The 17,705-nt window shown below is 44.6% G+C and overlaps 2 protein-coding genes across 4 annotated transcripts in view; both read left to right on the forward strand.

Annotated features, from left to right (window-relative positions):
* RNF220 (ring finger protein 220) overlaps nucleotides 1-17,705 on the forward strand; it is a 229,797-nt gene that overhangs the window by 192,881 nt on the left and 19,211 nt on the right. For all 3 annotated transcript variants that reach the window (XM_069862965.1, XM_069862966.1, XM_069862968.1), the window contains 4 exons: nucleotides 3,970-4,066; nucleotides 4,862-4,948; nucleotides 6,672-6,727; nucleotides 8,484-8,562. In XM_069862965.1, coding sequence (XP_069719066.1) covers nucleotides 3,970-4,066; nucleotides 4,862-4,948; nucleotides 6,672-6,727; nucleotides 8,484-8,562 — 319 coding nt within the window. The remainder of the gene's footprint in view (nucleotides 1-3,969; nucleotides 4,067-4,861; nucleotides 4,949-6,671; nucleotides 6,728-8,483; nucleotides 8,563-17,705) is intronic.
* The window catches only part of RPS8 (ribosomal protein S8), a 145,746-nt gene that overhangs the window by 58,492 nt on the left and 69,549 nt on the right, over nucleotides 1-17,705 (forward strand). The window lies entirely within an intron of this gene.

Raw genomic sequence — 17,705 nt, forward strand, 5'->3', positions numbered from 1 at the left:
CAGATTTCTCTTTATTAACACAGTGGGATAAAAGTTCTGGTCCTGAGTATTGACCTCTGGGTAGTGGCGCTGGCTTTAGAGGGCTGCTCTAGGCAGCGCTGGTTGCTGATGGCCATGAATTACTGCGTGACCTTCAGAAGCTGAGACTTGCTGGAAGAACTCTTCCTTATTCCCAGTGCACACTATTGAATTGCAAATCACCTAAGCGAAGCGATAGGGAGTCTTCTGGAAGCCCCCATTCTCCTCTAGGGGGTCCAAAACAATGCCATTGCAAAGGCCATTTTATTCTACTCAACGTCCTCTGCGCTCCATTTCACATTTTCCTTGCTCCTGGATGGCAGCGTATACTGCTGTCAGGAGCTGGAAGTTGTGAGCCCTCTTTACACTCTGGCTGAGTTAGCAAGAAGCAGGTGTGGTCTTTTTGGGCCTTCCTTGCATTTAGCGGTCCTCTTAATCCATTTACAACAGCACTCATCCAGAAATCTGGTTTGAATGAGCCTGAGATGAATGAATAATGTCAAGCAGTTCAGACGTCAAATATTTGAACAGCTGCATGGGTGTTTTTACTGGCTTTGTGCGTGGAAGCAACCCCAGGAAGTCAGACAAGGAGGGTCAGGTCGAAATTGTGGCATCAAACCCCAGCCTGCCGGAACTGGCCTCTAAATCCATCCCTACTGCAGATGAAAGGGTGTTAGGATGCCGGTGACAGGCCATCTACTCCACAGGTGATGCTGGACCAAGCTCTGCATCCTATTCTTTGGTGTTCTCTTGCATGCAGTGGCAGTATTGGGATTCAAGGACTTTTCAGTTCACATCGGAAAAATATTTTGTGGATTTCGTTTTTCCTTTATTTTAAAGCAGCCTCTGAAGTCCTAAAATTGATCACACAGCTTACATTCAGTCTTTCCTGGGTACATGGAGGTTACTTGTTTAACATACAATTTCTGAATCAGTTTGGGTTTTTTAATACGTGCACGGAATTGCACTTGGTCATGTTCAAAAAAAAATGGAATCTGTATTTGATGAAAACCTAGGAGTTGGATCACCTTATTTGCAGGTTCCTTTAGGCCCTGGTGTGGGAGTCTTTGTTTGATCAAAAAAGAAAATTTGCCCTTCTTCTGCCCCTCATCTTAACCTATGAACTTCTCTGCTATGCCCTCCTCTCTTGACCGCAGTGCTACATCAGATATCCCAGTGTGTATCTGCCATCATAAAACATAGTCTCCAACCCTTCTTCTGTACCCTTCCTGTGTAGGGGATCTAGTACTCTGTTGGGAATGCAGTGGTTTCTATTACAGAGCTAAATTCAGCAAAAGGTCTGTGGAGTATTTTCTTTACAGACTTAAAAGAGGATTTTCTTAAGTACAAAGGTTTTCAGAGCAAGGACACCAGGATTCTGAAGTCAAGGTGCCTTAATATTTGTAAATTGTATTGCAGTAAGCAGATTTTCTTTTCTTAAGCTCTAACCATAAACCACTGCTTGGCTTGAGTCACTTGGAAACAAAATTGACGGAAAGGTGCATGTTTGCTGTGTGCTTGGCATCCTTACAGAGAGGGACGTGGGGAGCAGTCCCACTTACGTTCACTCTTTTGGACACCTTTCCCTCCCTACCCCCCAACCCAAGGCACTTGCTCCTAGCATTCATTGTCTGACTAAGAATCGGATCACCGCCAGGACTGGCCAGGCTACAGCTCCAGCTTTGCATGATTTGTGTTTCCCACAGCCCCAAGAAAAATGAAGGCCTGTGGTCCAAAGTTTATGGCCTTTGAGAAGTGATGGGCTGAAGTAATGCCAGGTGCAAGGGATGGTGTTACCGCAGGTTAAATGCCATACCTGTAAATTACCACCCGTCGACCACTGCGGCTTCTAAGGCAGGTTTGAAAGACTATCCAGCTTCTTTGACAGGTCTCTCTTACTCCTCTAAATCTTCTCCCAAACATTGTGATGAACTGAAGCCTTCAAGATTTACTACATGAGCCATTGCAGCAAGAGAAGGCAGCTCCTGACACATGTTGGCTGGCAGCATGCAGCCGGTCCGTGAAACACTTTATCGGGGGTCTGCGGGAAGAGGGCTGCCCCAGTGAACCGCAGAGCTGACCTGCGAGCGTGGCTCCTGCAGTACCTGGCACAGGCAGAGGGTGCTGTGTCGTCAATGCTGTTTTGTTACCTCTGCTGGAAATTAAGCTTGGCAATTACTTTGAAGTAAAAGGTAGTTTATGCTTCGAGGGAAAGGTTAGTCTTAAAATCGTTGTCATGCTACAGCTATCACTCGTTAAGGACCTTCTTTATATTCAGGGAAGAGAAATATCAAATCCATATAAACAAATTTTATTGGAGGCTTAATGAATCAGCAAGAACATCCATTCCTAGAGAGCTCCAGTAAAGAACTGTCTGCATGGTGTCCTTGGAAATGAGACCTTTGCCTTGCCCTGCTCTCTGCACAAATGCAGCATGTTAGAAATATAGCTCACTGTTCTGGGCTGGGAAAGTACAAGTTTGCTGCTGACAGCACAGGCTTGTCCAACTGGGAGTTCACTAGGATGAAGACTCAAACATCTGTAGCACTAAAAAGGGCTACCATAACGCTTGGGAATGTCATTCTTCAGACATGCAAATTATATTCAGTGTTTCTACCTTAATTTTTACCTGTCTTCTGCATGTTGAGCCACATTCACAATGCAAGAATGTATTGCTTCAGGGACATTTGTGCAAAGCCAAGGCTACCTCTACTTTACTCTTTCAGCATTTCCCGGTGGGATGTGCTCCCTGGTCTAGCCATAGACCTGGGTCACCAGCCACCTGGATGTGCCAGGTCCTTCAGGCTCCAACAGGTACTTTCTGTCTATGACCCAAGTGTCCATGTCTGCTGTCCAGACAGTGGGATGCTAAGTGAAAGACCCTACAGGGGGCAGCCAGAATGAGCCAGTTTCTATGTATGTAGCTCATGTCTGCAAACAGCTTAGGTCTGCTGTGGAATTGAATGGAAACAAGAATCTTGCACCACCATAGGATTCAGGAGATCTTTGATGTATTTCCAGTCTCATGGGAGAGGGTGTGTGCAGTGTTACATCATAAAAAGTAAATATATGTCTTCTTTAGCTTCCATTAATAAACCTTAGGCAGCAAATACCATGTGAACATTCATCTTCAGTAGGTGCCTGCATGCAGATTCAATTAAAAGAAACCTGGTGACAGTCAGCAATAACACAGTCAGCAAAATGCTTGAGAATGAACAGATATGTTTGTGTTGTTCAAAAGTGACACTTGTTACACAGTTCAGTCTGGGGTGTAACTGTTTACTCTTGCTTGCTGCTGGAATTAGGACTCGACTTGAGCCTGATCCACCCTTGTTGAAAGTGCAGGAGTCTAATTGCCTTGCACTGGAATTTGCTTTTAGTAATGCTTGTGAGGGGCTGTTAATAACTGTGGAGTCTGATCTTGTTGTAGAAAGAAGTTTACTTTTTTTAACCATTTCATGTTGTAAAAATATAAGCAGTGACTAAGTACATTTTTTTAAAAACGAGATATTTCTAATTGTATTTTTGCCTCTGCCTGCCCTCTGCTCCTGAAATAAGGATTAAGTCAAAATGTCTGTGTGGCCTTCTCTTTCCTGCTAGTCATGTCATTTTTGTGTTAACCGCTTTTATGAAAAGTGGGGCTTCTCCATTTTGCTTCAGTTTTTGCCTTTGAGGGAGAAACTTCCAGTGCATTCAACTTTCAGATAACTCGTGTGGAGAGCAAAAGTTCAGGAATGTTTCATTTTCGGTGTTGAGGGGCATTTTAGAGCATAAAATGCAGCACCCATTTCTGAGAGTGTATTCTGTGCAATCTTTAGAGACGGTACTTTATGTGAGGCTGTTAAGAGTAAAGGCCAGCCTGCAGACTGGTGCTGACCCACCATCCTTAGGAAATCTCCTTCACTTCATCTCCCATTCAAATACTCATCCACGTGTTTTATTTTCTTCCAGGTTCTGGGTTTATCATGTGCAGTGGCAAGGAGAATCCAGACAGTGACGCTGACCTGGATGTGGATGGGGACGACACACTTGAATACGGGAAACCACAGTATCGTTTTTGAAAGGCTCTTACTGTGAGGGGAATCTGTAGTTGCTTCTTCAGCCAGCTTTCATGCAGCACTGCCCTGGGTGGTGGTGGATAATCTGTGTCCAGCTCTGCTGAAAATGGCACCTCTTTTCCCAATTCCCATGTTATTTGAACTAGAAGGGATTCCCAGTTGCTGCCTTTGAGATCCTGCTGTTGATGCAGCACTGTCAGAGACCCAGTTGGTGAAGTCTGTAGCAGACGTTGCAGGAGATCAAAACTAGTGTTTCTCACTACCATTAGTGGCAGGTTTTTGGAACTTTTCTATCTTGGAGCCAGGCTCTCCAGACACAGCTCTGGGAGAGCTGTGGGCGGACTTCTGCCCTGCAGGACCTCTGCACCCATCAAGGAGGAGCTTCTGCAAGGGTATTAGGCAGACTTTGACTTAGCTGTGATGAGAGGGAATGTGCAGCTATAGAATTAGATTTTATTGGCATCTGTACCAGCCTTTAAGACTGAAGCCCGGCCCTTAACTGGTACTTCAAAACAGACATAGAGGAATTGTGCAAGTTAAGCTTGCAGAGGTTGAGAAATTGGTTTTGCCCTTCTAAGAGGCTTTTTTTTGTTTCTTTCCACCTAAAGCAAAACTTTAATCCAGAATGTAAAAGGAAGTCGCTCCATGGATACCAGCTCCTCTTCTTTTGAGGTGTTCGCAGTTGGAATTATTTTTTTCTGTGTCCTAGATAATGTCCCAACTATCTCAAAAGCCTTTCCACTGTCTGCAGCAAGGCTGTACGTTCCTTAACCCCTTGTGCTCAGGTACACAGAGGCAGACGTTATCCCTTGCACTGGGGAAGAGCCAGGTGAAGCCAAAGAGAGGGAGGCGCTCCGAGGTGCTGTTTTAAAGTAAGTACTGTGCCTTTCTAATTTGCTTTTGTTACTTTTGAGGAATGTAAGTTTGTGGAAAACACATGTTCACTTGAGCACGAGAGCGGCAATGAGAGAGATTTACAAAGCAGCACAGTGGGTTTCCATTTCCACCCATGCAGCTTCATAAAGCCTCACTGCAAACCATCCCTCTCCCCACTACCCTGCTGCCCAGCAGTGCTGTTTTCTCCCAGAACAGTGCTGGACAGACCATGAATTCTGGCGATGAGGAAACTATACAAAGGCCTTATGCATCAACATGCTTCATGATGAAATGTGGCCTCTTCATAGTAGTATAAAGTGATCCCATCCGAATCTCATTCGGCACACTAGGAGTCTGGCACTTGGGGTATGATTTCATTGCATCCTATTATGTGTTGTGGGATACACAAACTAATCCTTTGCCTTCGGCTCTGAGGTTGGGGCAGGATGTGTCCTCTGCCCACATACATATGTGGAGAATGGAAGCAGCCAGCATTCAGAGCACTTGGGGAAGCATTTCAGGCAAATAGAATGAGTCTTATCAGGGAGGTGGTCTTGCTTTCAAAGCCCTCTGCCCTGCATAAAACAGGGCTTAAATTACCCCTCTGTCTCTTCCAGTGAGTGATCCTGTGAGGTCAAGTTTGAAGTGATTGATAGAGCAGTGAAATGAAGTTTTCTTACTGCTTAGCCTGAAGCAAACACTAGTTCAAAATTAGGTTCCACTCCATAGAAAAGTGGCATTTGCCACAGTAGGCCCAAACCATTGGGCCGTTGAACGCTTTGCTCACCATGCTAGTCCATAGGCAAAGGCTTCAAAGATGCCAAAGCTCCTTCACAGCCAGGAAAGTGGTATTGTAGCAGGAGGAAATTGGGATATGTCTTATCAGTGACTGCGGACAATTAGCTGCTTGGGGAGGTGACTGACCGGAGGCCAGGAGACCCAGTTCCTTCACATGGTTTGCACCTAACACATTGTTTTGTTCTTTGGGCAAGGTTTTTGCACATCTTGCATGAGATGTTTGTTAAACTCTAAAACTAGAGATGATGTTGCTTGTAAAAGTACTTTGAAATTCTGGTACATTTCTGTAGAAACGCAGTAGGGTAGCTGATGCCCTGAAGTGCGAGCCTACATTACCTTTGGAGTGCAACTGTCTTAGGTCATAGAGCTAAAATGCTATACAGTCACAGTTGCACAGCCTGTAGAAGATTCCTTTCTCTTAGAAGCTCTCTTACTGGCTTGCAAGACAATGGACAGGGTTAGGAGTTGTCTGTACTTCAATGCTGTTGTTCTTCACATGGGAAGATGGAAAAGATAGGGCTTGTAAAGGTGTGAAGTTATTCCCAATGGGAGAAGTTATTGCAGCACAGAGGATTTCTGTTCACGAGTAAGGTTTTCATGTTTGAAATCTTGTGTTCAAAATGAGCCTTAGGTCACAGGTGCTGTTTGAATCCTAAGACTTCAGTCAGCACCACAACCCCTGTGTGATTCAGCAGAGGTTGCAACTCGGAGTACAAGTTGGGAGCACGTTACTGGAAATGTGGACTAGCACAAAAACACCTCCTGCAGCAGGCCAACTGCTCACATTTTGAAGCCTGGACTGGTGGATAGAAATACTGAGCGGGAGGTGGTGTGGGCATTGGTGGGTGGAAGGGTAGCTTTTCACAGGCAGCAAAATTTTCCATATACAGCCTTTAGCATTCTACCCTTTTTTTTTTTTAGTGGTGGCACACCCAGTACTCGAATAACACCGGAGTTTTCTAAATGGGCCAGTGACGGTGAGTGTTGAACTTGTAAATTATTAACTCATATTCTACATGAGGGCAGATAGATATCCTGTATCTTCTGATTGCCTGTACTTAGGCAAATGGTGGTTACAAATGCTCTTGCACGATACCAGCAGATACATATGCACATACAATCACACCATCTTTTTGAAACTTTACAGCACAATTAACTGTAGTCAGTGGCAGCCGGGGGAGTTTCCAAAAATGCAACCTGAACTGGCACAGTGATAACAGCTGGAGGTTGGATTGACTTGGTGTCGTGTCTCTAAAAGACATCCTGCTGTATCACAGGAGGATCCATCAGAGCTTTACTATGTGATTGCTGCTGTTCAAGTGCTGGGGGTTTAAACTATGCAGACACCTGGTACTTGGGGTTTTTTCAGCTGCTACTCATCTTCCCCTCTTTAACAGGGTGTGCTAGAGACCTTTATCATGATCTTGTTGGGTAGGTCTTATCCTTGCTGGCCTCTGTATGGCAAGAAAAGCTGGCAGCTCTGAAACCTGCACCTTTAGAATGGGAAATCCAGGATCTGTCCTACTTCATGACCTGTAGTTGAAACTCCAGAGCAAACAAGTGGATATGAAATTGTACCTTTGCATGCATTATTTCAGGGCTCATAGCATTAAGCTGGGTGGGGGATGTTAAACCTATTTGACTGCTGGGGTTTTTTTATTTAATGCCAGCAGCAATGGAAGTGTAAGCAACAACCTAGTGGAAATATGAGAATAATAAAACCTGGCGCTTTCCAGCTGTACATGCCAAATCCATTTCCAGAGCTGGGCAGTGTTGCTTTAGCTCCCTTAGGAAGAGAACTGAAGCTCAGCGACCTGAAGAGGCTTGTCCTCATGATTTTATTCCCTGTTCTGTTACTGTAATGCTTTGGGCATTTGATTCCCAGCCTTGAAAGTACCTAGAAGACGTAACTGCTTGCCAGTGGGAGGGGGGATGGGTAGAACCAGTTTTGCCAAAGGCATGATGATTAAATGGAGAACATAGGATATCTATCACAGGCATTTTCTTCTGTGGGATAGGCAATCACATTCACTTTCTGTCATGTAGGAGCACTCCCTTGTAGGTGTGTTCAGCTTCAGTAACTACAGCCACAGAGGTGACGAGGAAGCAGCCCTGGTGGCACTTGTTAAGAGCTGTTTTCTTCATATCTTCCACCTGAAGTTGCTTTGCTGAACCTACAGCCCAGGGGCTGGCCCTAGAACAGTTCATCTGGTTCATCTCTGACTGGAATCTCACATCCTCCCCAATCCTGGGAGGAGCTACAGGGCTGCTGGCAGAGGAGAGCTGTGAGCAGGCTGTTCTGTCATTCTAGTTACCTGGCATATGGTTTTCTCCCTGTTTGTGTTTGAGGAATCTCAGAAAAAGGGAGAAGCTGAGAGCAGGGTCTGGTCTGGGTGGATTTGCTCCAGACCCACCTTTCTAGAAGTTAACTTTGGCGTAGCAGCTTCATCAAACCTTTCTGAATTAAATCCTGGCTTAAACAGGGTCAGTCAGTGTGAAGTGAGGAGAGTGTGGGGGCTATATCTTCAGCCCCAAATCACAGAATCATGCCATCCAGAGAGAGGGCCTTCCTGCCAGACAGGAACACGTGGCTTCGGTCTCCACTCTCTGATTCCAAGAATTGACATGAAAACGACTCATCGGCATCCTCTGCTGAAACTGTAACTCGCTTAGGTTGTTGTGTTGCAATGATCAAATCTTTTCATACTAATTTGTCTGTTCTTTCCTCAACAGAAATGCCCTCAACGAGTAATGGTGAAAGCAGTAAACAGGAGACCATGCAGAAGACCTGTAAGAACAGTGACATTGAAAAGTGAGTGTAAAGCGTATAGCTTTCATTGTTCTTGTTTTAAGGAATCATAGCATCCCTTCTGGTGTTGTCAGAAGCAGTGCTAGTCTGAGCGTAGGAGCGTTTGAAGCTTTTACCTCTGAGAAATGAAGTTGTGCTCCAGCGTGAAGCCTGGACTTGGAGCTATTGGTATCCTCACTGCTGCTGTGTCCACAGGGGCCTTTGGGAGTTCCCCCCAGATATCTGCCTGAGCAGGTACCCAGTGAGAGGGAATTGAGTGCAATCTCCAAAGGACTTCGCTATTGCAAATTGTCTTCTCTTAAAATATGTAGACATATCCATGCTTTCCACCATCTTCTGATTATGGTGGGGTTTCAGATATGTTGTGTGGTACATAACTGCCTAGACTTGAGCTAGGACTTTGGATGGGAGAAGAAGATTCAAACCCACTTTAACCCAACAAAAAAAACCTGATTTGTCAAGCTGTGCTTTGATTTTTTTTTTTTTTATTCCACGTGCAGGATTTCCGCTATCAGTGTATGATGGGATCCTGCTTTTACTGGAGAAGTTACTTTATTGTTGCATCTTGTTTTTTGAGGGCGGTTCTTCCCATGATTTCTGTTCTGTTTTCTCCATTGTACCTGCGCGTTCCGCCCTCCATCTCACCAGCAAAAGGGAATCCCAGCAGCCCTGTAACTTGACAGACAGAAGTATCACTGAGAGAATTTCTTTTCCCTTAAAATCCAGATTTCACCTTTGTGTAGTTGCTAATGGAAATAACATCTCAGTTCCTGAGGTTTTTACCTGCAGCCCTTCCAGGTGATTGAAAACGAAGTCCCAGTGTTTGAATATACCATAGTGCAGAGGCTCTTGGCCATCTCCTTTCCTGTCTCTTTCTGCTCTCTGGGTAGCCTGCAGCCTAAATAAATGGATTTATCTGCACTGTGCATTTGAACAACAACCGCTCTTCTCAGCGCCCTGCTAGGGTGACTTACTGCTCAGGCAAATTTGACAATTCAAGCCTAAAACTACAGGCTTTTCACTGCTGCATGGACTGCATTGGGGTGGAGCAGTGTTTTAAGTTGATTATTGCCTGACATAAAATATTGCCCCAAGACCAAGTGAGAGACAAAACAGCGTGAATAAGGTGAAAGCAATGAGAGATAATCCTAAGTTTTAAACAGATGGTTTTTGCATTTTGGGGATCAAGTCCATTAATAAATTGGTGTAGGGGAAAAGTCTGGGGGTTGTGTTAATCTGAGTTACAGAAAGGATTTTTAATGTAGTTTGTTCTCCTGCCTCTGGTCCTGGCTTGAGAGCTTGTGTCCCTGGTGCATTATAGGGTCTCTGACAGTTCGGGCAGCCTGGTAAAGCTTATGTTCACAGTCACGGTTAACTGACACGGTTAACATGGTTTCCTCTTTTGCAGAGGAAACTTTTAATGCTGCTGTGCTGTCTCAGCACTTCCCTTTTTACAAGGCATTTTATTAGCATGTCCCAGTTGTGGGCTGTCTGCTGTTCAGTGCTTCTCAGTGAGCAGACTTTGGCCAAAGACAGGTTAGTGCAGGAGCATCTTTGTCCTTAGAATGAGCCAACCATTGCGTGCTGCCTTGGTAGCAGAGACTCAAGGATGTACACATCCCTTCTGCCCTAATCTGTCAGCCTCTGTCTCAGCCACTGCTTGGCTTCCCTTTAGGCCTCCTGCCTGTCAGCCCAGCAGCCCTCCACCCTCTCACATCCACTCCTATAGAAAATCTTTAAACTGCAGGAGCTGAAAGGATTTGACATTTTCCAGAACACTTGAGCTCAAGTGATAAAATTGACATAGCTTTAATAATCTGATCAAAGAGGCTTTAGCTAGCACCTTTTGAAGGATCCCAGAATCCTTTCCAAACAACACTCGTGTTAGCGCTGCTGTGAAGTGAGGGGAGCGTGTGCGTGTGTGTGCTCGCACACCGTGCTCTGCTATAACCTTGCCCCACTAAAGCTTCAGTTCTGCAAGAGGTGCAAAAAGTCAGCAAGACCCAATAGAAATTACAGGAAAAGCCTTAAGTGCCTTGCTGAGTCTTGCCAATAATGTAGATTTTTTTTTTTGAAACTAGCAGGGAAAGCTTTTTATTTAAGGCCCTCTATTTCACCAAGGTTCAGAAAGCAAGGTGGTGTTTCAGGTGGAGAATTCTTAGCTGCTTCTTTCCCCCCTCTCTTTCTTTCCTTTGAGATTTGTGCGTGATAAATAGTTTCTGTCCTGCCATTTAAGGAGTCTGAATGCTCTGTGTGCTTGTCTGTGTAGAGGGGTTCTGTTAAATTAATTGATAACAGGGATCAGAGCTAGAAGCCTAGGAAAAGGAGGGGGAAGGGTTTCGCACTGTCTGACTGTTTCCCACTCCACTGCTGAGCCATGATATATGGCGACCCAGCCCAACAGGCTAAATTGATTCATCTCTAGTTCCTGTTTCTTAATCTGGAGCTAAATTGGTTTCATTTTTCTTGGTTTGGGTGGCGCTTACAGGAAGTTTTTGGCAGCATCACTTTACTCTATTGTTTGTAACTTTAATTTTTGCCTTTAAAACTGAGCGTTATTGATGGGCATCTGATTAGCATTTTTTAAAGTGCCCAGGAACATGTGGCTTCCCACCTGCGTCAGCAGTGTTCTGTGTTTAGAGCAGCAGCTAATAGAGTTAGCAGCGATCCGCATATTGATCCTCCTCTCATAAGAATGACGTTCCTTCTCCCTCCCCTCTTCCAAAAATAAGTCTAGGCAAGGAGAGTGATGTGGTTTTGTTTGGTTTTTAATCGTTTATTACAGCACAGCAAGTGGTCCTACTTTTGGCAAGCAGCTGAAGTTTTTTGCTCAAGCAAGTTAATTTAATCTAAACTCAGGTTTTCATGGAAGAGCCTCTTGCCTGTGGAATGACTAGGTGGAATTTAGGGCACGTCTGTGTTTGTTGCCCTGCTTCTTGTACTGTGCCAGGTCGTCAATAGCTTGGACAGGTTGACCTCATCTGTGTTGTGTTGAACTGCAGATGGCAGCCACAGGTAATGAGAGACATGGTGCTGGTCCCACCTCTCCTTCACAGCACTGCAGGGTGTCTTGAGCCCTGTTGAGCTTTTCTAATCTCCCCAACATGAGGTGTCTGGGAGACACCCTGGGCTGCTGAAGGCTCATGGGGTAAAGAAAAAGGATTGTTGCGCTGCCTGAGCTCTGCCCAGCTCCTAAAGACCCCAGCCACTGTGAAAGCAAACCTCAGCTAGTGCAACGATCCTTTAGCTCAGACTCCAGAGGCAGCTTTGCTCGGGGAGAGCAGCTCTAGTTGCCCAGGCACCCTCCATGACTCCTCTCCCAACATCATGCTCTCAGCTGAAGCACCATCGTGCACAGAAAAAGCACCTTCCCTGCAAAAAGTCTTCCTTCCCCATTTCTTCCCAAGATGCTGCCTATGCGGATCTGGTGCCATTTTGAAACCGAGGTTCCCCGGGGTTAAAAGCCAGCATCTTAATTCAGAGTGCCAATGTTCAATTTTGCTTTCTGCCACCAGACGAGATTGCAGGCCAGCAAGAGAGTCTGGGTTAGTGGCCCACTGGGTCACCTCCCATTTGTTTTCCTCAATTTTGTGTTGTCATAAATTCATTCCAGCCCGTTGTGGTTGATCAGTTTATCTCCGCCGGGGCAGGGAGCGCTGCGAGCATGATATATGGCACAGAGCATTGTAGCCAGCCTCTCCATGAATCACTCCAGCTGTTTGGTGTCAGCCCCAAAGCAAACAGGACCCGGCCGCTGAGCGTTGACTACGATGAGCTCAGTATGGGAAGAGACATGACGTATGAATGTTTATTTAATAATTCTCTAATATTTCCAGCGGAGTGTGGCTATGCCTTCTGGAGGGGGTGAAGAGAGGAGGGGGTTGAAGAGGGAAACTCTAATCTATTGGGGTGGGTCATAAATCAGGCAGACAACATCATTAATCAGGGATGGGACAGAAGTGGAAGGAGGTGGGACTGGAGCTGCGATCCTTGGTGGGAAGGGGGCTGTGCTCCTTTTTTTTGTAAAACAAACCTTGTTTCTTATTCCGCTTGGCCCCAGCCACGCTGCCCGCATAATAGCAAACCCGGACACAAGGCTGTTTAAGTGAGTATGCTACCTCTGCGATAAACCTTGCGATACGAGTCTGCCAAGCATTAAATCCCTTTATAATTATCTTCTTTATATAACACTTCATGCTCATCATGCTTCATTGGATGAGATGCTCGTTGGGTTAAAAAGAGGGTTTTAGAGACAAAAAGCAATTGTGTTTGTTTTATTTTCGCTGTCTCTTTCTCCCACTTCCCCCTCATCTCACTTCTTTCCAATCCAGCTGTTCTAAAAGCATCAGCTCCAGAGGGATTCTGGTGCAGCAGCACAAGAAGGAGCAGCGGTTAAAATTAAACAGAGTTTAGATTGGGATCCTTATGCAAAGAGTCAAGCATGTGAGAGCAGTCTAGGAGGTAGCAGTGTCTGTCACGGGGACCGTGCTTCTGGGCAGACAAGTCGAGATGGAAACAGAGTGAGTGTGAAGCCAGAGGATTAGCAGAGGCCTGAAAGGGATGGAGCCACACTTAAGCTGGTGTGTCAGAGGGAGGCAGAAGCTGTTGTGAATTCATACCAGAGAATAAGTGGTCCCCAGCGCTTCTCTGCAGAGTCACACCATTAATGGGCTTTGGTGGGAGACAGAAACATTGTAGAGCAAAGAGAGAATTAAAAAAATAACTTCCTAAATTAACTAACTCTATTAAGAGAGAGCACGATGCTGCTGGTGTGTCCAGTCCTAGTTCAGCCCGTGTAAACTTAAGACAGGATCCAGGAAGCTGACCTGAAGCTTGGGATTGTCAAAGCCAGGTTGAGAAAATGCTTTTTATCTTTGTTTTGCTTTAGTCCTTCCTTTCAGTAATTCCGTAGTAAGTAATACATGCTTGTAGTATATACTTACTGGGATCGAGTGTTGTAAGGGTGCATAGGTAGATGCTCCATTTTTTAATGAAGTTTGACTTCAGCATTGCTTCATCCTCTAGGTTGTGATGATGGAGAGCAGACTTCTGGGCTGCATTTCTTTATTCTGCTCCCTCTTTTTAACTGTTTGGTAGAAGTGGTGTGTGCCAATGATGGTCTCAAACGTTACTACCGCTGCGGCACAGTGTCAGTGTTGTGGTTCATTACAGGCTAGCGGTTAATGAAGCTCGGCAGGACAGGCTGACTGTACAAGCTCAGACCTGGGGGGAAGGTGGCAGCTCTCTTCAGTGTGGCTGTGTCCAGAGGTGTGTTCTAATTCTCATGCTTTGGGGCAGTTTTCTTTAGACACATATTTGGCATCTTCATGCAGGGATGGACTCTTCTATCTGTTGAACTTGTGATGTTTTAAAGCTGAAGTGTCTGCAACCCCAAAGTGGCTGCTGGCTATGGGGGCAGTAGCATCCCTGTCCTGTAACTGATGAAAAACCCAAGAAGGGATTTTATTCCGATGTTAGGGGTGTGGTTTAGGCATCTGCCCTTCATGTCTCTTTGCATGCCCCTTCCTTTCTTTTTTTATACTCTTTTTTTTGCTTCTTAGTTTCAGAAATGCTGTTAACTTTAATTTGTGGAGTTGCTTCCTGGGAGTGAAAAATCGATGGGGGGCTATCGCAGTGTGAAATTCGACTGTCACTATTGAGCTATAGAGTTAGCAAGATGTCTTAGAAGGTAAAAAATAAATCGTGGCCCAGCAAGTGCTCAGCTGTGCTATTTCAAAGGGGATATGAGGCTGATGGTCCGTTAGAGGGTACTTCAGTTAGATGGATGATGATTCCCTGTGAAATATTGGAGTTATTCTATAGGTAAGAGAAACTTCAGCTTATAAAACACAAACAGCTGCCTTCTAGCAGAGGAATTCTGCCCTTAGATGTTTGAACAGCTTGTCAGAGGGAAGACTCGTCCCTAAAATTAGCCTGTTGTGTTTAACAAAGTCTCTGATGGAGCATTGTAGATCCTGCTGTGTTCCTTCTGAAAATATCTTGAGGATATGGCTGTTTGTTCACATCCCTCACCTACACCGCGAGAATTAAGAGGCAGGGACTGCTGATTTTTTTCTTTAGGAAATGTTTATATGGTGCCGGCACGTTCTCAAGAGAAAAGTAACAATTATTTTTTACGTAGGCTGCGTTCTCTTGTTTGGATGGAAATGTTCCTTTGAAGAGCAGAAAAGGGATCATGTTGTGCCCCACTGGCTGCCAGTTTGCTGTCGCTGTCATGCATCTGTTGAAAGGCAGCTCTGGCTGCGCGCTGGCATTAATAGGGCTACTGCTTCCTTTGGCACTCACTGACTGTTGTGGCAGGACTCTGTAAGTGTTTGTGCTCTGCCAGCTGCTGTATGACATCAGGATGATTGTAATTATGTCTCTCAGTAGTTTATGCGTTTCTTAAACTACAGTTAGTAAGTATAAATATGAAGTAGTACCAAAAAAGAAACCCTACTTCGTATTACTTATCATTAAACCTTGTCTGGGATAACTGTAGAGTCTGTAATTATTTCTCTTACACTTGCATGCGCAGTTGCAGTACCACTGAGAGGAGATTACTGCTGCAAGAAGGAGTTTTAAGCCACATTTAGTTGGAGCATGGTAAAGATTTCCAAAAAAATATTAATGACAGAACAATTCATTGTGCTTTCCTATTTCCTCTGCCTTTGTAATGCAGAACCCAGCACTGCCTTTACAGAAGCAGTGCAATAGCGAGTAATGTAGTTAACATAGTTTAATGTCCATGTTGATTTTTTGCCCTCACTTCAGTGTCGATGCTTGTCTTAACCTTACTCACTCCCTATCACTGCAGGCCCTTCATCTTATTTCTGTTTGCTTCTTATTCCTTTTTAATGGTATCTGTCTACAAAAAGCTCAGTTTCTCACTCAGTTGCAGAAGCATTCCTGCTTTGCCCTCAGATAGCCGGATCCTGACCTGTCCTTCCCCTGCATTGCTGGTTTCCTCTTCCAGCTCTGGGATCACAGTTATGTGATACTAATGTGCCGTGGCCTCCTTTAATAGCCTCATGTTTCTTTTTGAAGGCATGATTACCTTAAATGATGCTAATTCTGATCCTTTTCTTACCCGTAAAGGAAACAGCAGCAGTGTAAAAGTTCTAGGGTGGCAGCAGCAGTTGTAGGAAGCTGCCTGGAGGATGTGTTATCGCGCTGCCCTTGTGTGTCTCCAATCAGCAGTCATGAATGGAAGTTCTGGAAAGCAGATCACCTCCACGGTAAAGCCCTTAAAAGGCTGCAGATGAATCCAAGTGCTGCTGTAGTAATATAGATATTTCCTGTTTATTTCAGCCGTTTGGATGCAGGCCATGGGAGTAGAAGGTATTTCATTGTGCACAGAGGCAGGCTGCAAGTCTTGGCTGCGTGTCCAACCTTCTGAACACCTTTCAGCCCAAGAAATTTACTATTACTCTTTCACTTCAGGGATATTTTATAATTTTGTACTCTAATCGTCCAGCCAAGGCTACCAATAATCTCTGACTACCTCCAGGCCACAGTAAGATGATGAGTTACAGCTGCCATAAGTCTTCCCATAGGAAAATATAGGTGCTTACTATACATGGAGCTTGGTCTTAAACCAAACATGTTTACTTGTGGATAGGGGCAAGTTTCAGTAGGCTGGAACTTCTAACTCATGTGTCTCAGCAGGGAGAGGAGCTGCATTTTCCACCTCTGCTGCCTGCCTTTTGTATTCCTGGCTTGTACTAAGGTAGAGACCATGATGCACCTTCACAGATCTGTTAGGAATACAATTAAGGTCACCAGGATGCAGGATACATTTGAAAAGTGAACTGAGATATTAATACAATAGATGTGCAATTATTTCTATTTAGGAACTTTCTTAAGAGAATCATTTTCTAACTCAGCCTGTGCTGCCTCAACAAAACCTTGCTGCAGCAAAATACTCTTCCATAGCATAGCCAAAGCTGCGACAGTAAAGCAATGGGATTGCATTTATTTTCTCTTTGGAGCAGGGGACATAGTCTCTAAATCGAAATCAGAATGACCCATGCATTCTTTCTCCCAGCTTTCATGTCGAACCATAATTGCTCAAATGGCACATTTAAAATTTTGGCGCAAGCTCAGACTTTCACTCGCCGTCTTTTTAAATCAGTCCCAGTGGCCAGCGGATACTGCGTTGCCCTACAAATGCATCTAAACATGCTGACTCTGATGCTCCTTCCATTCTGAATGATCAGCGGTGCCATCTGTCTCTGTTTTGATTGGGGCTGGGCACATGTGTCCCAGTGAAACACCGGCCAAAAAAAGGAGAGAGAGAAAGAGCCAGCGCCTGAATTTACTTCCCGCTTCTGTAAAGACATTGTTGGGTTCTGTGTTATAGAGGTGGAGGAGATCTGAAAGCATAATGAATTCTTCTGTCATTAAATTCTTCAGGGAATCTTTACCCAAGTCTCTACTAACTGCGGCTTAAAATGCCTTCTTGCAGCAGTAAGCTCCCCTCAGTGGTATCGCAACGGTGCATGCAAGTGTAAGAGAAATAATTCCTCTGTGGGAGGAAGAAAAAAAAAAAAAGACAACATTTTTGGTTTGCATCAAGATGAAATTAGTCAGAAGCAAACTCTGGATTTGGCAAGCAGATGCCAGTATTAACAAGTTGTGCAAGCAAGTATAAAATAGAGGCGCTCGTGACTGAGAGCGCTTCGGCGTCGTGTGTGTGTGTGCCCTTGCATGCACCCCGCTCCAAATTCACAACTCAGAACACGGAAATTAGAATGGGGAACATTGCATTATTCATAACTTGGCAACCAGAAGCCAGGGCACTTTGCCAAAATAAACTATTCTCTATAATTACAGGTGAAGCAACATTCTTTAATATCTTACAATACAAAAACATACATTAATCAAGGAAAGAGGGCTTTTTTTTTCCTAGAGGACAATAAATTAGCATCCTTGCCAATTTCCTCAATACATGCGACAGTGTTTTACAGGATTATAAGTCAACCTTTTCATAGGAGGTTAGTCTAAAAACAAATAAACCAAATAAATGAGATTTTTAGCTAAATAAAGGGGAAGCTAGCTCCTCAAATGTTTGTATTTTGCCAGAAGATTTGCTTTTAACACTGAAATTCTCACAGACTGAGGGTCTCAACTTCACTTTGTGTTTT

The sequence above is a fragment of the Phaenicophaeus curvirostris genome, chromosome 8 (genome assembly GCF_032191515.1).
Source record: "Phaenicophaeus curvirostris isolate KB17595 chromosome 8, BPBGC_Pcur_1.0, whole genome shotgun sequence".
Classification (NCBI taxonomy): Eukaryota; Metazoa; Chordata; class Aves; order Cuculiformes; family Cuculidae; genus Phaenicophaeus; species Phaenicophaeus curvirostris.